This window comes from Plecotus auritus, assembly GCF_963455305.1.
Source record: "Plecotus auritus genome assembly, chromosome: 3".
Taxonomy (NCBI): domain Eukaryota; kingdom Metazoa; phylum Chordata; class Mammalia; order Chiroptera; family Vespertilionidae; genus Plecotus; species Plecotus auritus.
This window is the reverse complement of record NC_137772.1, coordinates 157,997,214-158,015,046: the sequence shown is the minus strand read 5'-3', so window position 1 is coordinate 158,015,046 and position 17,833 is coordinate 157,997,214. Positions and strand designations below refer to the sequence as shown.

The 17,833-nt window shown below is 42.2% G+C and overlaps 1 protein-coding gene across 1 annotated transcript in view; it reads left to right on the top strand.

The window, feature by feature from the left end:
* MYRFL (myelin regulatory factor like) overlaps window positions 1–17,214 on the top strand; it is a gene marked incomplete at its 5' end in the record, with an annotated part of 120,790 nt that extends 103,576 nt beyond the window's left edge. The window contains 6 exons of the mRNA XM_080662859.1: window positions 8,523–8,585; window positions 9,169–9,256; window positions 13,405–13,479; window positions 16,109–16,229; window positions 16,555–16,629; window positions 16,735–17,214. Of these exons, the coding sequence (XP_080518985.1) occupies window positions 8,523–8,585; window positions 9,169–9,256; window positions 13,405–13,479; window positions 16,109–16,229; window positions 16,555–16,629; window positions 16,735–16,821 (509 nt within the window). The 3' untranslated portion in view covers window positions 16,822–17,214. The remainder of the gene's footprint in view (window positions 1–8,522; window positions 8,586–9,168; window positions 9,257–13,404; window positions 13,480–16,108; window positions 16,230–16,554; window positions 16,630–16,734) is intronic.
* Window positions 17,215–17,833: the final 619 nt, after the last annotated feature.

The following is a 17,833-nucleotide window of genomic DNA, read 5'->3' as shown; positions in this document are numbered from 1 at the left end:
TTCCCAACACCATTTATTGAAGAGACTGTCTTGACTCCATTGTATGTTATTGCCTCCTTTGTCAAATATTAATTGAGCATAGTGATTTGGGTCAAATTCTGGGTTCTCTGTTCTATTCCATTGATCTATATGTCTGTTCTTGTGCCAGTACCAGGCAGTTTTGAGAACAGTGGCTTTGTAATACAGCTTGACATCTGGTATTGTGATCCCTCCTACTTTGTTCTTCTTTCTCAGGATTGCTGCAACTATTCAGGGTCTTTTTTTATTCCAGGTGAATTTTTGGAGAGTTCGTTCTAGGTCTGTGAAATATGCCATTGGTATTTTAATGGGGAATGCATTGAATATATAGATTGCTTTGGGTAGTATGGACGGTGTCCCTTTCCTGAGAGCAGTCCTCAGAAGAGACCATCTCACCTATGAGAGAAGTACTGATAATGGATTTGGACAGGAAGAGGTCATGGACTGATTCAACTTTCATTTTCAAGGTTTCTTGACCTTTGTGAGCAAGTTCACTGCTGTAGCAACTAGCTCTTCTTCTGAAGGTTTTTGCTCTTTTCTCTGGGACAATGAACATCTGTTCAACTTACATGCCCTTCCTCTGGGAGACACTGAAGAGACTCCAAAAGAAGAGCTACTCCAAGGAGCCTGGCCATGCCCTGTAAGACACAACTATCAGCTTCTCTAGCTAAAAATGAAAGTTGAGTTCTGTTTTACCCGGGCCCCTGATACACAGGAAAAGTTCTTAATCAAATTTATTTTTTTGTTAATCTAACAGTGACATTTGAAAAATAGTACCAATCTATGGCAGAGATGTTACTTTTCAAGTGCACAGATATCAACGACCTTTTATCAAATCACCCGAAATTCCAAAAGTCCCTAGGCCAGGAGAACCTCTGACTTACACCAACCTGTTCATTTTATAGCTGATGAAACAGAGGCCCAGGAGGACCTTGCTTGAGCTTGCAGTTAGTTACCATCAAGTTAGAATTGGAATCTGGGTCCCCTGTCTTGGGTTCTTTCCCATTCTGCCTCTATTTATTTGAGCACGGTGTTGCTGGGATCAACTCTAGAAGATGCAGAAAGTGTTCACTCTATGGTTCTAGAAAGCCCTTTCAGCAACCCTCCCCCCAAGTTTGCCTATAGCCACTGAGATGGGTGTAGTGTGGGATATTTCAGAGGGCCTGAGGAAAGGCACCTCTCTTCTGCTGCTGGCCCATGCTTTCTTTCTGTTCAGGGAACCATATAACACTGGGGTTTCTAAATCCAAAAGAGGAAAAGAGGCAAATATTCATTTCAACCAGATGCTTCTGAAGCATTGAAGACCACTTAAAAATTAAGGAATAAAAGTTAAGAAAGAGGATCCGAACCAAAATGGCAGCATAGGTAAACACCTAAACTGCTGCCTCGCACAACAATTTCAAAACTACAACTAAAAGACAAAACGTCTATCACCCAGAACCACGGGAAAGCTGGCTGAGTGGAAGTTCTACAACTAGAAGGAAAGAGAAAAGAGCATTGAGACGTGCACAAGCGCTGAAAAGAGAAAAGAGCATTGAGATGGAGGCACGCAAATCAGGCTGGCGGCAGGTGACTGGGAGCGCTGCTTTTTTCAACCCGAAGGGAGACAAGCTCCCAATTACTCTGAACTCCAGTCTCTGGGGAGACGCTGGGGAGACGCTGGGGACCCAAACTCCTACGGGGAGAAGCTGGACTGTCTGCCATCAGGTGGGAAAGTGAGGGTGGCTTTCTTGCAGAGGTGCGCGCAGCAATCATTGTTTACTGCGCTGGGGCGTGGGACGCGGGGACTTGGAAACACGGAGATGCAGAGATGGCTGACTGGCAGCCATTGCTGTTTGCCACGCCCTAGCCTAGTGACTCCCTGAGACCCCGCCCCGCACAATCTACAAACCCACCCAAGCTCCACGCAGCAGCTTTTGCATATAAATGGTCTGCCCTATCAAGCTTAACCTAACAAACTGCAGCTCTGGTCAGACAGCTCCAAAACCTCCAAACCTCAAGCAAAGAGGAGAAAACTGTAGTTCTCGCTGTACCTCCTGCTGGGTGGCCTCAGACAGTAGCTGACCTGCACCTCATTGGAGATCCAGAAGCTAGTGTAACTAGTGGTCAGTGTGAGACAACACCAGATTTCAACTCCTCACATCCATAAGTGACACATTTAAGAGGCAGACTCAGTGAGCACCAAAGCCCCACTGAAGCAAGTCCTGCCCCATAAGCATGTCTCCAGCACGGCAGTTCTTCCATTATAGACACAGCGGGTACTCATAGCCAATTGGCCTGGAGGTCAATTCCTCCCAGTGTACCAACAGCAATCAAGGCTTAACTACACCAAGACTTTGCACTCAGCCCACAAAGGGGTGTACCAAGAGTGTCCACCTCAGGTGATAGGCTGAAGCACTGGTCACCTACCACAGAAAACCACTCCATCAACACAGGGAAGCAGCAAAATGTGGAGACAAAGAAACATGTCATGAGTGAAAGAAATGGAGGAAAGCAAACTACTGGACATAGAGTTCAAAACCACATTTATAAGGTTACTCTAAGAATCTTCTAAAAACTGCCGAGAAACTTGATGAGACCTCCGAGGAGCTTAGTGAGACCTTCAAGGACCTTAATGAGAATGCCAAAAAAAAATGGGAAAGGACCAGTCAGAAATTAAGCATACACTGTCTGAAATAAAGAATATACAGAAATTCAACTGGAGATCAACATGCCCCAAGAATCAAACCAAAGATCTGAAATATGAGGAAACAAAAAACACCCAACCAGAAAAACAAAAAGAAAAAAGAATCCAAAAATATGAAGATAGTGTAAGGAGCCTCTGGGACAACTTTAAGCGTACCAACATCCGAATTTTTGGGGTGCCAGAAGAGAGAGAGCAAAATATTGAAAACCTATTAGAAGAAATAATGACAGAAAACTTTCCCTACCTGGTGAAAGAAATAGACTTACAAGTCCAGGAAGCACAGAGAACCCCAAACAAAAGGAATCCAAAGAGGACCACACCAAGACACATCATAATTAAAATGCCAAGGGCAAAAGACAAAGAGAGCATCTTGAAAGCAGCAAGAGAAAAACAGTTGCCTACAAGGGAGTACCATATGACTGTCAGCTGATTTCTCAGCAGAAACTATGCAGGCCAGAAGGGAGTGGCAAGAAATATTCAAAGTGATGAACAGCAAGAACCTACAACCAAGATTACCCAGTAAAGCTATCATTCAGAATTGAAGGTCAGATAAAGAGCTTCACAGACAAGAAAAAGCTAAAGGAATTCATCACCACCAAATGAGGATTATATGAAATGCTGAAGGGTATTCTTTAAGAAGAGGAAGAAGAAGAAAAAGATAAAAATTGTGAACAACAAAATGACAACAAATACATACCTACCAACAAGTGAGTCTAAAAATCAAGTGAATAAAAAATCTGATGAACAGAATGGACTGATGAATATAATAGAATCATGGACATAGAAAGGGAGTGGACTGACAATTCTCAGGGGGAAGGGGGTGTGAGGGGTGCGGGAAGAGATTGGACAAAAATCTTACACCTATGGATGAGGACAGTGATGGGGGGTAAGGGCATGGGGTAGGGTGGGGAATCAGGTGGAGGGGAGCTATGGGGGGAAAAAAAGAGGAACACCTGTAATAATCTGAACAATAAAGATTTATTTTAAAAAAAAGTTAAGAAAGAAATTCAAAGGTTAAAAAAAAACTTGGGAAAATGTTCAGCAGGATGAAGATTAATATCTAACAGTTTACCAAGCTCCTAGAACACATTCATGAGCTTCCTCACTGAAAAGTAAAACTACTGGTAAAAGAAGTGAAGAAAAATCAGCATTTTTATGATATGCTGAACCCAAGCCATGGTTCTTCTTTTGAGCCTAAGTTGCTTGTGTCCATGTCTTTCAGAAAGGTTATCCCCTTACCTCTCATTGAATAAAAGGTTTGGGTAAGACTACTCAAGAAGTGGGAAGTGGGTGTTTTGAACGTTTACTCTGAGGAACCAACTGCATATTGCTAGCAGTGGCAAGAAAGCAATAGGGGTTACACTGGTGGAGTCAGACAGGACCTTGATTCAGCAATCTAAGTACTTGGGTTCTGGCTAGGAAAGAATTCAGAGCCAAGACTTAAACCATAAGAGAAACTTTACTTAGAAAGTCACAGAGGTAGAAAAAGTGAACCATAGAAGAAATGGGTTCAGGAAACAAGTAACAGAAAAAAAGAAGGGCCCTTGGAGCTTAGGAGAAGAAAAGAGGCAAGGAAAACACACCCGGGGGAAAGAAGAGGGGAAGGGGAAGGGGAAAGGGAGAAAGCACACTGGGTTCATAGTCCGAAGGGCTTTTAGGGAGGGGATTTTAGGGGAAGTCCCAGGGAATCTCAATAGAATATTGTTCATCAGCTTTCCAGGTGTATCCTTTCAGGATTATGGTCTCCACTGATTGGTCAGGGCAGGGGGTCATTGGTGAACGCAGCTGGTCCTGATGTCAGCCTCTGCTGTTTTTCTGGGCCTGGAGCTGAAACACAACTGAGGCCTAGATGGAGTTGATGTGGGTCAGAGCCTCATTGTCCTGGGAGCTTAATGCTTAAGGGCTATTCTCCAGCCCCCTCTTTGGTTCCCCCTCTAAGGAGGGGATCTAACCTGCATGACCAGCAACATGCCAGGAAGGAAAGGTCAGTGGAGGGTCCAAACAGCATGGCCAGAGATTTGCTAAGGGAGGAAAGGTCACCCCGGGGCAAGGCCCCTGTTTTCCCAGTTTTATTTGTTGCTAGGCACCTGGGGCTATCCAACCTGGTGACCTTCTGTACCTGGCCTATGGTCCTTGCTTTGCTCATGTTTGTCCAACTGCCTACCACAAATACAGTGGACTAGATTTTATTTTATGGAACCAATAAAGATTTAAATAGACAGCAAAGTTAGATGTTAAAAAAGCAAAGAGCCCATGGCAGGGGACTGGGGGGAGGGAAGAGAATCTATGGAATTCTACAGATTTACAGAGATTTGGTAAATACATTTTTTTTTTTCAGTCTCACAAGGCAAAAAGGCATCTGGAATTCATACTTATTTGTTTTGGAGACCAGAACTCTAAGAAAAGCAAATTGCCCAAAGAAAATCCTTCGCTATGTTAAAGGACTCAGTCATTGATTGGTTGGGTTCATTGACTTTTTCTTGGCCTGAGTCTGGTTCAATCAGGAAAGGAAGAGATATCCAAGATGCTGTATTGGAGCTCAGCCATCAGTCCAGCTGTACAAGTAGTGCAATGTGCACATTCTACCACAACAGGAGAAGCTTTGGTAAACCTCTCCTCTCCAGAAGTTTCTAATTTAGCTTATTGAGAGATCTTATCCACCAACTATGAAATATATCTTCAACTTTACAATGACAACCACTGGGAATGTATATTATATTTAAAGTGAATATTGCTGGAAGGCATTTGTAAAATGAGAGCCACTCCTGTATGACAACAGGAAAATTTATGGTTTATCAATAACCAGCCTTTCAGAATTGAATAGTTTTGTCTCAAAGAAGTGACAAATTGGAGGTGTTTTATAGGAGACTTAAAATTTGGTATTTTCAATCCTGCTTTTCAAAAGCCATTTTTGTAATTCTAAATCTGCAGGATGATCTCTCCTCACCACCTTTTTATTACTGTTAAAAAAAAAATACTGTTATCAGATAGTAAATCCTAGCATTGGGTTCTAGTCTTCAGGAACCTGAAAACTCCTCCTGTGGAAGTGCGGCCACTCTGTAGTTCTATTTATAGAGTTTATAATGAGCCACGTTCCTGCAAATTCAGCAGGAATGTGGAACAAAAGGTAGGGGAAGAAGACAGAGGGATGGAGAATTCTGGTTTTCCCTTCTCTTTATGCCTCATTTGCCTTGTAAATTCACAACCGTCTGTGGAAGCCATCACAAGCAAAACTTACAGCAGGAGACACGTGCTTGAAAATTGTTATTGCAATAGCTGGAATCCAAGCAGTCTGGAGCCCTTTTTAGATAGCACATGTATTTACACCTAAAGGGAAATAGATATGCAGTTTTCTAGAAAATCCTCATATATCAAGATCATTTCTTCTTCATGGAAAGCATCATGTTGGGGCAGATGCTAAGGGTACTTGCCTTGCCTTTAATTTTTTTTAAATTTCTTTATTGATTAAGGTATTACATATGTGTCCTTATCCCTCCCCCCACCCCTCCCCACTCATGCCCTCACCCCCCTGTTGTCTGTGTCCATTGGTTAGGCTTATATGCATGCATACAAGTCCTTTGGTTGATCTCTCCCCCTTACTCCCACCCTCCCCTACCTTCCCTCTGAGGTTTGATGGTCTAATCATTTTGTCTCACTCCCATTGCTAATACTGCGAAGGGGATCAGCATCCCATGTCCACTTCTAGCATCCCTCTACACCCATCCCCTGGGGTTCTCCCCTTTGATTGTGTAAGAGGACATATTTTTCTAGAGAGTATTTAACATTCTCTCATTTCTTCCCTCCCCTCCCGATCCCCCCGCCCCCCTCCTCTTCCTTCACCCTTCCACAAATATTTACTGAGCACCTGCAATTGAGCCTGGTCTTGCCTTAGGTGGGATACAAGAGTGAGCAAGATGCAGTCTTCCAGAAGCTCACAGTCAGGTGAACGACAAGTACAGCAGCCCGTGTACCTAGTGTGGGAAGCACTAATCAGGACAGAAGGACTTAGGAGTGGTTGTCCCCAAGTAATGCCCACAGTCACTTTTGCTCTTTCTCCTGAAATGCCACACAGAAACTTGTTTTACATCATGCCTCTTTTTTCTGCCCATGAAAGCAGCATGTAATTTATGAACTTGTATCTCTTGTTAAATGAGGTCAATGTCTTTGTGTTCTGTACAAAAATTTTTTGAAAAATATAAAATTATGTTGTTTAATGCAAATGAAGGAATGCAATAAAAGTACAGAGACTTGGAAATAATCTTCAAATTTTAAAAAATGCATGCTGCAAAATTTTTTGAATTCTTTTGTTAGGTTTATGTATTTGACAACCCATTATGGAAACCCATTATGAAAACCCATAATGATTGTTTTCACTACTCACTTTAAAAAATATATTTTCTGTCATAGTCTTAACAACAATCATCTGAATGGTTACCTTTTCAAAACTGCACTTGAAATGCCTTTTTGGCTCTGATGGATCCTAACCACTTCTCCAGCTTCCCTTTTCACAGTCAACTTCGGGCTGCACCCCAGGGATCTGATTCCTCTCCTCAGTTGGCCACAACTCAGTCCTTACCTTAAACTCAATTTATTCCCATGTGGATCACATATGCAGGAGATACAGAGGATTGAAATAATGTAGTGCTAGCCAGTTGCTCCGTGGTTAGAGCACTGGCCCGTGGACTGAAGTTTGATTCCAGTCAAGGGCACATACCTCAGTTGCAGGCTCCATCCCCGACCCTGGTTGGGTGTGAACGGGAGACAACCAATCCAATGTGTCAACATCAATATTTCTCTATCTCTCCCCATCCCTTCCACTCTCTCTAAAAATCAATGGAAAAATATCCTTGGATGAGGGTTAACAACAACAACAAAAGAATGTTAACAGAGGTTTCCTACTGTGGAGTTGTGGAGAAAGGACAAAAATACATGAAAATTTAAATAATAATAGAGATAACATGCCCTTTGGTATAGTGACAGATATACCACTGATTGATCACCACATAGAAGACTCAGTAACAAATGCTATGGCATTAGAAAGGAGGGAGCTATGAGCTTCAATGATCTAATCTGGGCTGGTGTCTTACCCTGCTAGGACTGTCATGACCAAGTGACTTAAACAGCAGAAGTATAGTTTCTCAGTGCTGTGGGGGCTAGCAGTTCAAGATCAAGGTGTTAATAGGCCTGGCTTCTCCTGGTGGCACCTCTCTTGACTCACAGAGGGCTGCTTTTTCTCACGCCCTTGCAAAGTTTTCCCTCTATGCACACACTCTTTTTGGCCTAGTCTCAATTTGGATTTGGTCTCACTCTCACAGTCTCATTTCAACTTAATTACATCTTTAAAGGCCCTACCTCCAAATACAGTCACATTCTGAGGTACTAGCGGGGTTAGGATTTCACACATGAGAATTTTAGGTACACAGTTTAGCTCAAAGCAGATAACTTCTTGAAGAACAGTGAGAATCTACTGTAAGGGATATGATGGGTTGAAAGATGGGAGAGAGAAAGGTGGGGAAACGTTCAATTGACGGAGACAAACTGTATCACACACTGGATTTTTTTCTCATCCTGAACAGGCCTTAAAGACTGATAAACTTGCCCTGATTGGTATGGCTCAATGGTTGGCTATTGTCCTGTGCGCCAAAAGGTTGCTGGTTTGATTCCTGGTCAGGGCACATGCCTGGGTTGTGGACTCAATCCTGGGTAGGGGGCAGCTGATCAAATTGATGTTTCCCTCTCTCCACCTTCCTCTCTTTCTAAAAATCTATTTAAAAAAATTTTAAAAAGGAAAAGACTGACAGACTTCTTTTCTTTTCAGAAGACAGAAGCACATCATTCCTGGCAGGGGGTGTGCTAACCAGCCCCGACTGGGGAAGTGACTGTAAGTTCAAATTTAAGTGACTCGATTCTTTGACTTGCGGGGCCAGGCAGAGGGACTACAGGCTGTGGTTCCTAGAGTGAGGAACAGGACAAAGGCTGCACCCTGCCACACACCCATGGCAGTACGCTTTTATAATGGCAGCCAGCCTAACCATTAAGGGGAGCATCAGAAATGGTGGCTCATTACTAGGCAGGTGTGGTTGATCTCCATGGATTTTAATAATGTATTTGAACTTCCTACCATCTTCTATTTTTTATCACTATATTTTCATTTGTTTTCTGTTTTCTCATTTTTTAAAAGCGTTTTCAATAAATTTCAATTTATTAGGGCTTCCAGGATCCAGGAATTCTTTTGGATAGGATGAGGCTGTCTATTTAGTTTTCTTAAAATTTACTATAACAACAACAAAAACGCCTTTTTCCTTCCCTTCTCCTCCTCCTTTTTCTATCTGAACACAAGTGAAACCCATTGATCCAGGAAACTCTTGCTTTGCATTCTGAAATGTGGACACTGGGCTGAAGTACAGTAGTCCTCTCCTCTGCAGAAGAGTTTACCTTCTTTTCTCTATTTCTTCTCAACCCAGGGATTGATACAACCATCAGTTCTATTCAGATTATGGAAATCCAGCAAATAATAGATCGCCGGTATTGCAGTAGAAGCCTCCAGTGCGGGTGGGTAAGACTCCCCATTACACCCCAGTTGTTTCTGGCATTTACTCCAGGCTCTGGGTGTTTTGAATAAAAGCTAAACCACATGGTAAAATCAATGTGTGCTTACATTGCTCCTTAAGTGAAAACACATTTGTTACACGGTGGAAGAGGGAATCATAAAACGGTTGATATTAGCAAATGTCAATAAACCACGGCTCCAATGATCCCAGTCTCCTGGTTTTAATGGGTATGACCAAAGCACAAAGCTTAGTGGCAGCCCCGTGGCCGACTCTCTACGGGAACAAACCAGAGATGCAGAGGGGCTAGTTAATTTTATAGACAAGAAAGACATTGTTACCAATGGCTTCAATTTATGAGTGAGTTGAAATTTGTATATTTAAATAACCAGGGATATCATTATTTTAATTGCTGGGGAAAAATATAGCTTATCTTAGCTTTTTCAGCTAGGAGGGGGAAAAATCCAGATACTGAAAAGGTATCAGCAGCATCCACATCTAGTGCATGCTGTATATCTGTGTGGTGCTAATGCTGGGTCAGAAGCATGGAGAGCAAGTGGCTTCAGCAAGCACCATACACAAGTTATAGCATTAAGAACGGGAGCTCTGCCTGGCCACAATGTCTTAGTGGTTGAACGTTGACTTATGAACCAGAAGGTCACGGTTTGATTCCCTGTCAGGGCACATGCAGCCAATCAATGATTCTCTCTCATCATTGATGTGTCTATCTCTCTCATCCTTCCTTTCTGAAATCAATAAAAACCTACTGGAAAAAAAACAACACACACACAACCTATTGAGAAAAAAAAAAAAAAAGAATACGAGTTCTTTTTTTTTTCCCCTTTGATGAATATTTACCAGGTGCCTGCCAGCTTGAAAGCAAGGCTCTATATTTTTAAACTCGAGTCACAAATCCTTTGAATTCTCAGCCTTATTCCTTTTCAACCTGATATAACTTAGGCTGCAAGTTGATGGTCCCGAGTTTTAAAAATAAACTGCATGGTGCTTTATGCCTTGTTTATGACCTCTACATGTTCATCTCATTGAGTCCTCAGGACATCCCTGAAGGTTGGTGTTACTTATTTGCATTTTGTTGTTAAGGAACCTGAGGTTCAGTAAACTTGAAAAAGCCAGCGACAGTCATTAATGAATGTGGTAGGGTGACATAATGAAGAAGAGTAAGACAATTCAGGTTTAAATTCTAGAACTTTGACAAGATCTTTATTCTCCCTACATATCCTTTTCACATCCACTGAGTAGGGTTGCCGAGAAGTATACACATCTTGGGAGTCATGGGGTAGGGAATGAATTCCATTCATCTAAGCTTCATATAGTCGAACAAAGCTCTCCTGATTCCAATGCATATCTATTTCCTTCATTTTTGCACTCTCATTTTTTTAAATTTAATAGATCTTTATTGTTCAGATTATTACAATTGTTCCTCTTTTTTCCTCCCCATAGCTCCACTCCACCAGGTTCCTACCCCACCCTCTGCCCTTACCTCCCCCCGCACTGTCCTCATCCATAGGTGTATGATTTTTGTCCAGTCTCTTCCCACACCCCCCACTCCCCTTTCCCCCAAGAATTGTCAGTCCACTCCCTTTCTATGCCCCTGATTTTATTATATTCACCATTTAATACTGTTCATCAAATTCTTTATTCCCTTGGTTTTTAGATTCACTTGTTGATAGATACGTATTTGTTGTTCATAATTTTTATCTTTATCTTTTTCTTCTTCTTCCTCTTAAAGAATACCTTTCAGCATTTCATATAATACTGGTTTGGTGGTGATGAACTCCTTTAGCTTTTTCTTATCTGTGAAGCTCTTTATCTGACCTTCAATTCTGAATGATAGCTTTGCTGGGTAGAGTAATCTTGGTTGTAGTTTCTTGCTATTCATCACTTTGAATATTTCTTGCCATTCCCGTCTGGCCTGCATAGTTTCTGTTGAGAAATCAGCTGACAGTCGTATGGGTGCTCCCTTGTAGGTAATTAACTGTTTTTCTCTTGCTGCTTTTAATATTCTCTCTTTGTCTTTTGCCCTTGGCATTTTAATTATGATGTGTCTTGGTGTGGTCCTCTTTGGATTCCTTTTGTTTGAGATTCTGTGTGCTTCCTGGACTTGTAAGTCTATTTCTTTCACCAGGTGGGGGAAGTTTTCGGTCACTATTTCTTCAAATAGGTTTTCAGTATCTTGCTCTCTCTCTTCTTCTGGGACCTCCATAATTCTGATGTTGGTATGCTTGAAGTTATCCCAGAGGCTCCTTACACTATCTTCATATTTTTGGATTCTTTTTTCTTTTTGCTTTTCTGGTTGAGTGTTTTTTACTTCTTTGTATTCCAAATCTTTGACTTGATTCTTGTGTTCCTCTAGTCTGCTGTTAGATCTCTGTATAATATTTTTTATTTCAGTCAGTGTATGCTTAATTTCTAGTTGATCCTTTTTCATATCCTCGAGGGTCTCATTAAATTTATTGGCCTTTTCTAGGAAATTCTTGAAAAACCTTACAACCGTGTTTTTGAACTCTATATCCAGTCATTTACTTTCCTCCATTTCCTTCATTTGTGACCTGCCTCTTTGTCTCCGCATTTTGGCTGCTTCCCTGAGTTGATAGAATGGCTTTGTGTGCTAGGTGTCCTATAGGGCCTGGTGGCTCATCCTCCCCAGTTACCTGAGGTGGACACTCTTGGTGCACCCCTTTGTGGGCTGTGTGTGCAGTCTTGTAGTTAAGCCTAGATTGTTGTTAGTATCACTGGGGGGAGTTGACCTCCAGGCCAATTGGCTGTGAGGATCAGCTGTGTCTCCTCTGGGAGAGCTTCTGTGCTCAGCTTGGATGGGGCGGAGTCTCAGGGTGGAGCAGACAGCCTTGGTTTCCCGTCAGCCCCGCCCTACGAGGCCCCTGTGTCTCAGTGTCCTGCGGCAATGGCTGCGCGCACCTCTGAGAGAAGGCTGCCCTGAGTTTTGCCAGCTGCCAGACAATCCAGTTTCTCCCCGAATGAGTCTGGGTACCCAAAGTCTCACCCAGAACTGGATTTCAGGGCAGTCGGGAGGTTTTGTTTCCCTCCCAAATGAGACAGCTAGCCGCACACTTGCTGCCCGCCCTCTCCGCACACTGCGAGTAAGCCAGCCGCGTATTCAGCCACCCACCCTTTCCGGGCGTGGGCAGGTCTCCGCACCTCTGTCCCCCACAGCTCCTCTGGGTCTCAGTGTCCTTTTATCTTTCCTTCTCTAGTTGTAGAATTTCCACTCAGCCAGCTTTCCGGTGGTTCTAGACGATGTCCGCTCTGTCTTCCAGTTGCAGTTTTGAAATTGTTGTGCGAGGCAGCAGTATAGGTGTTTACTTATGCCGCCATCTTGGTTTCTCTGTCTGCACTCTCATTTTTAACAACATATTTTAGTGGTCAATATAGAGAATCTAAAACCACTGGCTATTTTTTCCATTTACCGGGTTTTAAATTGTTTCTATATATAATTTAAAAGATGGTCAGGTCATAAGAACTTAGGTCTGATATGCCTTTTTTTCTGGAGTTTTCATTTCAATATGAAATCAAAGGAACTCCCTCTTTACCCCCAGTTTCCCTCTTACAGGGGAACGGGGAGGACACTGTATAAGCATTTTTGTCTTGCAATTATCTCCATTATTAAGTGGTAATTAGGACTATAATAATTTTAGTTGGTTCAAGTTCTGAAAGTGCATAATATTTTCTGCTAATATTTTCTAAAAGGGAGTGATTTACGGTAGAAAAGCTGGTGTTTATTATGTCCAGTCCTCCTTCCAGAGGGGTTGTTAGTTTGAGGTCTTTGCCTCATTTGTTTTCTGAAATCTGTATCTCTTAGGGGAACTGAAGTCATTTCCTGTGTGCTTAGCTTTGTGCATTTGGCCTGGGATTTGACTTTCCATCACTTTGTCTGTGTGTTCTAACAAGCTACACATTTTGTGGTACGTTTTATATATTAAGACCTGAAAGAAATCCCTTTGCAACTTGACAGGTATGTATCTGAAAAACATAAAACTATACCATGTTAAATTTGGTTTTATATATTTACTATAGAATGTTTTACTTTACATAGTATATAATGAGCAGCAAAAAGCCTTCTGCATCATTTCCTGCATATTTTGATTTGTGGTTTGATTTTTTTTTTACAATTAGGTCTGGAAATTACAATTACAATATTCCTGTTAATCAGCACACACCCACCAATGTCAAATTCTCTCTGGAAATCAAGTAAGTGTGTAACTGTAAAAACCAGTTCTATTTTTATTATTATTTGAGTAGCAAGCCTGAATTTACAATTTGATCAGTAAGTCAAGAGGTAGAAACTTATTAGTCCCTGTTGACCAATGACAGTTGGGTTGAGAGGTGGACCAGTTTGGGAAAGGGGTTTTCAAAATGAAGGCCAAGATCTTCCAAGCTCCCTCCCTCCATGGGGCTGGAAAGGTCCAACTGTACACTCACACCTGCAAAATGGAAGTGACCTTGGGTTTGATGCTCGCTCACAAGCTGCAGACTGCCCCTGACTGTGCCCCTCTGAATCGGGGTGGAAACAAGAGCAATAGCAGGGCCCTGGATGGGGGGACTGCACATTTTTGTGAGCTCCTGGTAGCAGTGCTAATGCAGACACCACCTCCTTTCCCCAGAGGAGTTAAAAAAGGAGTCAGAGTTTGGAATCGGGCAGACCAAGGCTCAAATTTGTTTCTGTCACTTACTACTTCTGTAATCTTGGAGGAGCCACTTCTCCTCTCTGAGCTACTGTTTATTCATCTATAAAATGAGTTTGACATTATACCATAACAAGGAGCGCTGCTGTGGGAATCACTGTTAATAACAGTGAGATTAATAACTACCATTTGCCGAGCACAGACTATAAACTAGACACTCTGCGCTTTAGTATTGGGTCTTATAATCCTCACAATAACCCTCCGAGGTTGTTATTGTTTTTCTAGTTTCTGTTTTTCAGATGGGAACACAGGTTTTGAGAGGTCAGTAAACCCAACACGAAACTCAGAGCTCCTAAGAGCTGGAGCGGGGCTTTCAAACTCAGCCCATTTTTTAAACCATGCTTTCCCGCCTTCCCAATGAGAGGAGATATGTAAGAATATTGCCGCTCCCTGGCACATTATAGGCACTGAATACATGGTAGCTTTTATTATGACTACCTTTCCTCCAAAATCACAAAACTATTCTGATCAATTTTAATTAATTATGGTACTTTAAGACTTTTTACTCACTTCACTCAGAAAGTGTGCAATGAGCTACCTCTTACCACGAAGACAGATGGTTTTCATTTTGTATTTCTTGACTTTAGTTTCTCCTTTTCTCCTTCCTCCGAATTTCCTCTCTTCTCCCCTTCCTTTTCTCTCTCTTTCCCTTTCTCCCCTCCCTCCCTCTGCTTCCCCAGTTCTGTTGTTCCTCCTCCATCATCCACCCCCCAATCTGTCTCTTCCTCTGGTTCACTTGGGCTTCATATGCCTCCTCTCATCAACCTGCTTCTACAATGAGCTAATGACTCTCACCCCGACCACTTGCCTTGGAAAGGTCTGTTTCAAGCAGCTAATATCTCACGGCCCAGAAACCACAATAATTCTAGGCAGAGCAAAAGCTAAATGTACTATTCTTATGAGTTAAATGCACTACTGTTCTCCAGCACTTCCTGAGTAACCCGAAATGGTGTTTCCTTATTCATTCCTAGCTTCATGGAGGGAAATAAGCTTAAATGGTATATCTCCTGAAGTGGCAGCAGGTCCATCTTGAGCCACTAACTTGGCCATTTTTCTAATATGGGTGATTTTAAAATAACCCAGATACTCAACTGAGATTATAGGTTGTCTGTGCAAAATGATTGTTTCCCAACACATGAATCTCATCGTCTTGGTGATGATTAATGGGCCAGCCTCCAGGGAACAACCGTTCTTCCACTCTGACAGGTTTAAAGGCTGTTCATTTCCAGTGGGTCTCACCCCCACACCCCTACCTGTATTTGTTAGCCTTGCTGCTTCAAACAAAATCTACCCAGATCAGGCTTTTGCAGACTCTGAAATCCTGGAAACTTCAGATAGTTGCAAGTTAGTTTCAGTGAAAAGGGAAGGAATATAGCTCAAAATTATTTTAAAATCTATGGAGAGAAGAAATTCTAATGTCGGTGTAACTTTTAAATCAGGGGATTAGGTTTCAGAGACTGTCAAATACTATTTCAGTAGTTGTCTTAGTCCATTTGGTCTGCTATGACAAAAATACCATAGACTGGGTGGCCTAAACAATAAACATTTGTTTTTCTCTGTCCTGAAGGTCGGGCAGTCCAACATCAAGGCACCAGCAGATTCAGTGTCTAGTGAGGGTCTGCTGCCTGGTTATTAATGGTCGCCTTGCTGTCTTCACATGGCAGAAAGAATGGGAGTGCTCTCTGGGGTCTTTTATTAAGGGCACTAATTTCACTCCCCCCTCTGACCTAATCACCAAAAGCTTACCTCCTAACACCATCACACTGGAGGTTAGGATTTCAATAACTGGATTTGGGAGAACACAAACATTCAGTCCAAAGCAGTAGTCACCTGAGATTGAGTTTTCTTCTGTAATAATGAGATGTGAGCTAGCACACTGGCATCAGTGAGCTTTGGCTAATAAAATGCTTATTTTGAGCTTTGAATGGATTTCCACATTATGTTCCCATTATGTTTCTCCTTCTCCTTCTCCTTCTTCTTATTCTTTTTTTCTTAGGAGTAATCTGCTCTGTATTGTTCCAGTTTTAGTCTATGTGCTGCCGAAGCGAGCACTGCTCCCTCTTCATTAAAGTGTCGCCTGGTAGGAGATGATAACTGCTTCTCCATTTGCCCTTTATTTCTTTTGTCTTTTGAAGCACAACTGAGCCACTGATAGTCTTCCAGTGCAAATTCACCCTTGGAAATATATGTTTCCAGAGGAAAGGGAAAGACAAAGGGATGCAGAGCCACGGAGAAGCCTCCCAGGAGATGACACAGGTAATGTTTTCTGGCTCCTCAGCATCACGCCCCTGCTCCGGGAGACGTGTGTGTAAGACTGTGGTGAGCCTCTGCTCCCAACTAAGAGAGCGATGCCTTGTGCCGCATGCCAGGGTCTCCCCTGGCTGGCTCATCCTGGTTCCCGGGCTTTGCTCAGCCTCTTCCATGCGTCCTTCGGCAGCTGCAGTTCTGACAATCCTTATCAAAAGCTGTTGTCACAGACACCTCTCCTGCCGTGGGCAAGGAAATGCTTTCTCAGCCTATACTATTCCCAATTAAGTGTAAAATGTGGTTATGAAATGGATTTCTTTCATTCATTATTTAGGGATACCAGCACATCTGGAGCCTCCCGGTAGCTCCGTTCTTTGATAGCGCCTACCATTTCCGTGTGGCTGCACCGGTAAGCTATTCTTTAATTTAAGTTTTCTTTTCAGTGAGAAAAAAAAGAATTAACTACAGTCAATTCTTACATTTAATCATTCTCTTTTTTCTCCTGTTCTGACAGGATTTAGCTGACTGTTCAACGGATCCTTATTTTGCTGGAATATTCTTTACAGATTACTTCTTTTACTTCTATCGACACTGTGCCTAATTTATTCAAGTTTGGCTGGGGACTTCACCAAGGAAAAATACTCAGAAATACGGTTAACAGAAACTTAAATCCTTATATCCAGCTTCTTCCATCTTTTTGTCGAACACCCACATTTCTTGCCAAAGGACTTGATCAGGCTTTGGTTTTGAGACATCAATGAGGAGTATAAAGTGTTTGCTGAAACTTGAGATAATGTGGTGCTTGATCTTGACATGACTATGAAGAAAACAGCACTCTTGCACTTGAAAACACTGCTTCTGGTATTAAGGAAGCTCTGAGGTCAAAAGAGGCAGGTCTAGCTCTACTTTGTCTGAATGTATTTCAAAGCTTTGGAGAAAAACAAAAAGACCCATTAAGCCATGTCAACTTAGACCCACTAAACGCAGACTCGCGAGAATGTGTGCTATGGAATGTGTTGGCAGGAGGGGTGGGTGATGTCTGTTGCTGAGCTCATATTTAGGCAAACCATTGCTATGTGTTTGCTCGTGTGTGTGTACTACATACACTACACTACACAGAGTGGCTTGCTAATGAAATGAATTTAAGAAATTGTTGCACGTCTACTTTGTAATGTTTGATGGACACTAAACTTTCTGTGCGGTGGAATTTTCCCTCCTGTAAAGAGGGAAGCACCAGCTTGTGACAAGTTTTTAAAGTCTCCTTAGATGATCTAGGCCCAGGTATTAGCATTTGATCTAATTGTCATTGCCGTTTTTCCTCTACTTATGAGGGGTTCCCTTAAAGGGCATCAAGACTATCTCAGTTCTTTATAGCGAAATTAGCTTTGGAAATGTCTACCTGGCTTATGGGTAGATTTGTATGCTTTTCCCAAGTTAGAATGTCCATAACTCCTCTAGACATTCTATGTATTAACTATGTCTTTTATTTTCTGTATTCTGATGTTTTGACATCTCAAGGTCTTGCTGACCCTGGAGGGACTACACCTCCCAGGGTTAGCCAGTTCCTAGAGACAAAAAGCAAATTGCCCATGAGTCTTTTCAAATACAAAACA